At 42.3% G+C, this 7879-nt stretch overlaps 1 protein-coding gene across 1 annotated transcript; it reads right to left on the bottom strand.

Moving 5' to 3' along the window:
• Window positions 1-1346: 1346 nt before the first annotated feature.
• Window positions 1347-6805, bottom strand: LOC139401357 (sodium-dependent neutral amino acid transporter B(0)AT1-like; the record flags this gene model as incomplete). Its single annotated transcript, XM_071145668.1, has 7 exons — window positions 1347-1510; window positions 1758-1962; window positions 2320-2476; window positions 2815-2943; window positions 5956-6068; window positions 6325-6435; window positions 6614-6805. Coding segments are annotated over 7 exons (1071 nt in total), but the record flags the coding sequence as incomplete, so codon positions are not given.
• Between the last annotated feature and the right edge of the window lie 1074 nt (window positions 6806-7879).

The raw sequence follows: 7879 nt of genomic DNA, 5'->3' as shown, positions 1-7879 counted from the left end.
CAACAAGTGCTCAGCATATGTGGGAACTCCTTCAAGACTGTTGGAAAAACATTCCTCATGAAGCTGTATTTATTTGAATTTATTACTCACCTATCAATACCATAGAGGTACACAACCCCGCCCATCTCACAGAATGAATTTATTACTCACCTATCAATACCATAGAGGTACACAACCCCGCCCATCTCACAGAATGAATTTATTACTCACATATCAATACCATAGAGGTACACAACCCCGCCCATCTCACAGAATGAATTTATTACTCACATATCAATACCATAGAGGTACACAACCCCGCCCATCTCACAGAATGAATTTATTACTCACATATCAATACCATAGAGGTACACAACCCCGCCCATCTCACAGAATGAATTTATTACTCACCTATCAATACCATAGAGGTACACAACCCCGCCCATCTCACATAATGAATTTATTACTCACCTATCAATACCATAGAGGTACACAACCCCGCCCATCTCACAGAATGAATTTATTACTCACCTATCAATACCATAGAGGTACACAACCCCGCCCATCTCACATAATGAATTTATTACTCACATATCAATACCATAGAGGTACACAACCCCGCCCATCTCACATAATGAATTTATTACTCACCTATCAATACCATAGAGGTACACAACCCCGCCCATCTCACATAATGAATTTATTACTCACCTATCAATACCATAGAGGTACACAACCCCGCCCATCTCACATAATGAATTTATTACTCACATATCAATACCATAGAGGTACACAACCCCGCCCATCTCACATAATGAATTTATTACTCACATATCAATACCATAGAGGTACACAACCCCGCCCATCTCACAGAATGAATTTATTACTCACATATCAATACCATAGAGGTACACAACCCCGCCCATCTCACAGAATGAATTTATTACTCACCTATCAATACCATAGAGGTACACAACCCCGCCCATCTCACAGAATTAATTTATTACTCACCTATCAATACCATAGAGGTACACAACCCCGACCATCTCACAGAATTAATTTATTACTCACCTATCAATACCATAGAGGTACACAACCCCGACCATCTCACAGAATTAATTTATTACTCACCTATCAATACCATAGAGGTACACAACCCCGCCCATCTCACAGAATTAATTTATTACTCACATATCAATACCATAGAGGTACACAACCCCGACCATCTCACAGAATGAATTTATTACTCACCTATCAATACCATAGAGGTACACAACCCCGCCCATCTCACAGAATGAATTTATTGCTCACATATCAATACCATAGAGGTACACAACCCCGACCATCTCACATAATTAATTTATTACTCACCTATCAATACCATAGAGGTACACAACCCCGACCATCTCACAGAATGCAATGATCAGCAGAGGAATGGAACCAGCAAAGCTGTCAAAGAGGGACAGCCAGTAGTTCCCTGAGCCTTGGACAAATATCAGTCCAACAATGCAGCAGAGGACACATGTTATCCCTGTAACAGAATAAAGAACATGAGTTAAAGATATTTAATAAAGAGGTTTCAATCTCTCAACATTGGAGAAAATAGGTCTGGATTGCTCTTGTCCAGAAACAGACTGGCCATGGGGCAGTTCGGGCAAATGAAAGATAGGCTGGTCCATCTTTAGACCAGTGTATGATTTTGGTCCGAAGGAAATTAATGGGCTGGTGTGTTGTCTGAGCTGATGTCCGGTCCCAGTCTTTCCCAGCTCTTGTCTCACCTGTGGTGGACTCCTTGGGCCAACTCTTGGGGAAAACCCCCAGGTCCTGAAGTGGTACCAGAACTCCTTCGATATTGCCAAACATGGAGGACAGGCCGAGACAGAAGAGCATGATGAAGAACAAGACTGACCAAACAGGAGATGCAGGCATCTTAGTGATGGCCTCTGTGAACACGATAAAGGCCAGACCAGTTCCTTCAACCCCCTGCATCAGGACACATAGAGAAGGAGTGGAATTAGAGCCTGTTTTAAATAACATTGTGTTACTACACTGTATAGGACTAGGATATTCAGTGTATAGTTCCCTTTGGGATTGCCATTGCCATATAGTCAAGCTAAAATAATATTTTTATATTGTCAGTATTTATACGATTAAATGAAAAGCTTGTGGAGCATGTGTGTAAGAGACCTTAGCTTAGCTTTAAAACTCTGGTTTCCCATTCACAGATTAGGCCTACTGCTGGACTAAAAATCACTTTCAATGGAGAATCTCATTGAGCATGCTTTCTAGTCCGGGACTACGGTTAATCTGTGTCTGGGAAACCAGCCCTAAAAGTCTTACCTCGCTGAGGAAAGTGTTCAAGTCACAGGTCTTCAAGTTGAGTCCCTGAATGACCTCTGGATATGTTCCATTGAGACTCTGGAGAACCTGATCATAGTTGCTCTCAGTGACGTTTCCCTCGGGGAGATCAAATGTATTCAGTAGCGCCAAGATATTTCTACAGAATCATTGTGGAAAATGAGTTGACGTCATGGCCTCTTTCGTGGTAACATTACATCTAACTATGTCACATTGGCTATCATACTGTCATATCGGAGGTAGGGGGCACTGTTAGGTACATGTAGGGTTGCAAAATTCCCAGATTTGACAGAAATCGTGGTTCCCAGATGTCCTGCTTATCCCATCCTGATTCTACAACTCTTCCAACTGGGATTTCTGAAAAACCTGGGAATTTTGGGAAAGGTGACGAATTTTGGCAACTGTACTCATATCATATCAGATGCAGTGAGTACTGTAGTAGGAACATGTCATCTACAGAGACGGGTAGATTCCTACCCGCCAAGACAGTTGTCAAATCTCTCTGTGGCTCTGAAGCCAATGATGGTGTAGATGACGGTTGCAGCGTAGACGGAGGTGAAGCCATTGACGGCAGAGATGATCACTGCATCCTGTTCACAGTTGTTACTGGGGATCAAAAACAACAACGTCCTGCTCAAATCAAATCAAATTTATTGGTCACATACACATGGTTAGCAGATGTTAATGCGAGTGTAGCGAAATGCTTGTGCTTCTAGTTCCGACCGTGCAGTAACAGCTAACAAGTAATCTAACAATTTCACAACAACTACCTTATATACTGTACACAAGTGTAAAGGAATGAATAAGAATGTGTACTGTCATGACGTTGCCCTGTTGGTGAGGTTTATGACCCTCATAAATACCTTCCCCCCTTTCCTCTCTCTACTCTACATATGTGACTGTTGGAAAGCCCTTTGTTAACATAGAGAGAGTCTGGTAACATCAAAAGGGTGGGGAACAGAATCATATTTCGGTAATCCAACCAGCTGAAAATATGCGTTGGTACTTAAAGAATATGATGTCAGATCAGTTGTCATCTGAGACATTGTTACTGATGACAGGATGACATAAACTGTATCTTGGAAAGTCTACACATCCTAATTATCATGAGAAAATGAGAGAATGGTTGTTATAAAGTAACAATTCTGCTCACTCAGTGCCCAAGTGAACAGACGTTGGTTGTAAACTATGAAACACAACTTTCTCTCCCACCACTACATAAGGCCCTTTACGAAAATGTAATTTTGTTGTTCCCAAGGATGTGAGAACTGCTGTCCATACGTTAAAAGGGCTAATATCAACTACAGAACTAAGCCAACCTCAGTGTGAGCTCTGGTTGCAAACGGTTGAACGACAATAAACTAACGAAATTAGCATCGTGTTCCCGGTGACGTGAGGATTGCCGTCCATACCTTAAAAAGGGTGAATTTCAACGTGGAGGTGACGATCGACACGCCGGAAGGATGAATTTCGACTATACCAGCCAGAATATAGCATGAGCGTATAGTATGGCAACCTGGTATGAACTTTAAACTCTTATTTATTAAAGAAGTGTTACCTCCTAGCCGTTGAGTTAGCAGCAGCAGCTGTAAACGTGGGCTAGGAAAGGACGGACAAAGTATTTGTTCTACCACACGACGACGGTCCTACAACGTATCCACTTTACCACCAGACATTCTTCAGAGGACAAGAGATCCCTGCTGGGCAACCCAGCCTTCCATCTACGACCAATCTATCGGAGCGCAGCTCAGAGTAAATATTTCTTGCATTTTCCTTCTCCAAATGAGTGTTTTTTTAGAATGCATAAGATTCTGTATTTACGATAGCATAGCTTCACGAGGTCCGATAGTGACCCAAACCTTTTGTTCCTCAGTCTTCCCCGGCTTTCATTCAAACCCAACCTCCTTTCTTTGTGTAACCAGCCGTCATATCGGTTCCGTCCACCAGGGACATTTTATTGCATGACATAATTAGTAATCAATGTATGATCCATCCTGTGTAAATGTAATTCTGTGTGATTATTTAGGTATTTAGTAAAGATATAATTAAATAAAATGTTGTATTGCTGATTCAACTTGTTAGTCAGGGTTCGTGAAGATAACCAAGAATTTACGATGTTCAGATGAGACTGAATAAGGTGACGATTAATGATGGACTGCTATTGAGGTAAAAGATTACCAGGTCTTTAAGAGTATTATTTCATGGTGTCCCAACTTTCTAGTTAATTACATTTACACGATTAGTTTAATCAGGTAATATTAGTTAAAGAGAAATGATTTGATAAAATAGCATGTCATATCACTTAATCCGGCATAGCAAAGACACAACAGTACATATATATATATATATGGATGAGCGATGGCTGTGCGGCATTGGCAAGATGCAGTAGACGCTATAGAGTACAGTATATACATATGAGATGAGTAATGTAGGGTATGTAAACATTATATAAAGTGGCATTGTTTAAAGTGGCTAGTGATACATTTATTACATAAATTTTCCATTATTAAAGTGGCTAGAGATTTGAGTCAGCATGTTGGCAGCAGCCACTCAATGTTAGTGATGACTATTTAACAGTCTGATGGCCTTGAGATAGAAGCTGTTTTTCAGTCTCTCTGTGTTAGTGATGGCTGTTTGGCAGTCTGATGGCCTTGAGATAGAAGCTGTTTTTCGGTCTCTCGGTCCCTGCTTTGATGCACCTGTACTGACCTCGCCTTCTGGATTATAGCGGGGTGAACAGGCAGTGGCTCGGGTGGTTGTTGTCCTTTATGATCTTTATGACCTTCCTGTGACATCGCGGGGTGTAGGTGTCCTGGAGGGTGGGTAGTTTGCCCCCGGTGATGCGTTGTGCAGACCTCACTACCCTCTGGGGAGCCTTACGGTTGTGGGCGGAGCAGTTGCCATACCAGGCGGTGATACAGCCCGATAGGATGCTCTCGATTGTGCATTTGTAAAAGTTTGTGAGTGTTTTCGATGACAAGCCAAATTTCTTCAGCTTCCAGTTTGTCCGTGATGTGTACGCCGAGGAACTTAAAACGTTCCACCTTCTCCACTATTGTCCCGTCGATTTGGATAGGGGGTGCTCCCTCTGCTGTTTCCTGAAGTCGACGATCATCTCCTTTGTTTTGTTGACGTTGAGTGTGAGGTTATTTTCCTGGCACCACACTCCGAGGGCCCTCACCTTCTCCCTGTAGGTCTTCTCGTCGTTGTTGGTAATCAAGCCTACCACTGTAGTGTCGTCTGCAAACTTGATGATTGAGTTGGAGGCGTGCATGGCCACGCAGTCGTGGGTGAACAGGGAGTACATGAGAGGGCTGAGAACGCACGCTTGTGGGGCCTGTGTTGAGGATCAGCGGGATGGAGATGTTGTTTCCTACCCTCACCACCTGGGGGCGTCCCGTCAGAAAGTCCAGGACCCAGTTGCACAGGGCGGGGTCGAGACCCAGGTGCTGAGACTGAGCATGTCCTAATATGGACACCATAATGCTCTATTTTAGCACAGTTGTCGGGCTTTATAACACAAGTGTCCCAATACAACATTAGTAAACCACTGTTTTTCCTAAAATATATAATACACTGATTAAACAATAGTAGTTTAGATGGTTGATTGTGACTTACTGCACAGAGTTGTAGCTGGAAAAAGAGATGAGTCCACCAAATGCTATGGAGAAGGAATAGAACACCTGGGCACCTGCATCCAGCCAGGTAGTTGGGTTGGTCAGCTCTGTCAACTGGGACAACAACACAACGTTTTGTCCCATGATTCAGATTTACCTGATGTATATATGACCTATTTATCTGATGTCAGTTCAGGGATGGGTTTACATTTATTTTAGTGTGAGGTTTTTTGTGAAGTGTAACAGTGTCCCAAATGGCATCCTATTCCCTGTATAGTGCACTGCTTTTAAACAGGGCCCATATGGCTGTAGTCAAAAGTAGTACACTATATAGGGAATAGATTGCCATTTGACACAACACTTGACTTACGTTCGGGGTGAAGAGAAACACAACTCCACTCAAAGAGCCTTTCAAAGTCAGACCTCTGATCAGGAAAATGCTCAACACTACGTAGGGCAGCGTTGAGGTGACATACACAGCCTATGAGGAGAGGGGAGACAGGGATTTCACTATACCTTTATTTGTATCACTGAGACATGATAACATAAAACTACCATTATGCTATTTTATTTGTCCATTTTCCAATGTTCATCCATTGTTATTGGTTATAATTGGATATAAATGTGAACGTCATCTCAGATAGATTAAGCTGCTCTACCTTCCCAGTGGTCTCGATGCCTCGGATGATGCAGATATAGAGCACGGCCCAGGCACTGACCAGACACAGCACCATCCACCACTGCAGACCCCCGTTCGCACCAATGTCCGGGGTGGTGTTCAGGGTCTCTCTGTACCAGAAGTAGTCCACTGGGGAGCTCTGCTCACACTCTGACACCAGGCCTGAGACATTTAGGTAAAGAATTTACGAATAATACATTATTATAATTAGACATACATGACTTGATGATTCAAACATAGTGCAATACTTTTGACCCGGGCCAATAGAGCTTTGGTCAAAAGTATTGCACTATAGGGAATAGGGTGGTATTTAGGATGCAGACCATGTTCAGCCAGAGTACATGTACAGTATCTCCAGATTCCATAATAAATGTACTTCTTCCTTGTAATATAGCTGTCATCCTGAGTGTGAAGCATGTTTATCAGGGTTGAGGTCAATTCCATTTCAATTCAGTTCATTAATTCAGAAAGTAAACTAACATTTTTCTCAGTTCTCCTCTATGAAATATCTGTTGGCTTTCTGAATTTGCTGAATTTTAAATGGAATTGACCCCTGACCCCCATAATGTCTCAAATACTATGCAGTACATCTGCGACTCTCTGTTGTCATCTATGCATAGACACTTTAATAAGTCTACCTACATGTACATACTACCTCGACTAACCGGTGCCCCCGCACATTGACTCTGTACCGGTACCCCTGTATATAGTCTCACTATTGTTATTTTACTGCTGTTCTTTGATTACTTGTCACTTTTATCTCTTATTCTTATACATATTTATTTTTTTAACTGCATTGTTGGTTAGGGCCTGTAAGTAAGCCTTTCATTGTAATGTCTACACCTGTTGGTTAGGGCCTGTAAGTAAGCCTTTCATTGTAATGTCTACACCTGTTGGTTAGGGCCTGTAAGTAAGCCTTTCATTGTAATGTCTACACCTGTTGGTTAGGGCCTGTAAGTAAGCCTTTCACTGTAATGTCTACACCTGTTGGTTAGGGCCTGTAGGGCCTGTAAGTAAGCCTTTCATTGTAATGTCTACACCTGTTGGTTAGGGCCTGTAAGTAAGCCTTTCATTGTAATGTCTACACCTGTTGGTTAGGGCCTGTAAGTAAGCCTTTCACTGTAATGTCTACACCTGTTGGTTAGGGCCTGTAAGTAAGCCTTTCATTGTAATGTCTACTACACCTGTTGGTTAGGGCCTGTAAGTAAGCCTTTCACTGTAATGTCTACACCTGTTGGTTAGGGCC

Source organism: Oncorhynchus clarkii, unplaced genomic scaffold, assembly GCF_045791955.1.
Source record: "Oncorhynchus clarkii lewisi isolate Uvic-CL-2024 unplaced genomic scaffold, UVic_Ocla_1.0 unplaced_contig_7581_pilon_pilon, whole genome shotgun sequence".
Lineage (NCBI taxonomy): Eukaryota > Metazoa > Chordata > Actinopteri > Salmoniformes > Salmonidae > Oncorhynchus > Oncorhynchus clarkii.
The sequence above is the reverse complement of the archived record's forward strand: the minus strand, read 5'-3'. Positions and strand labels throughout refer to the sequence as shown.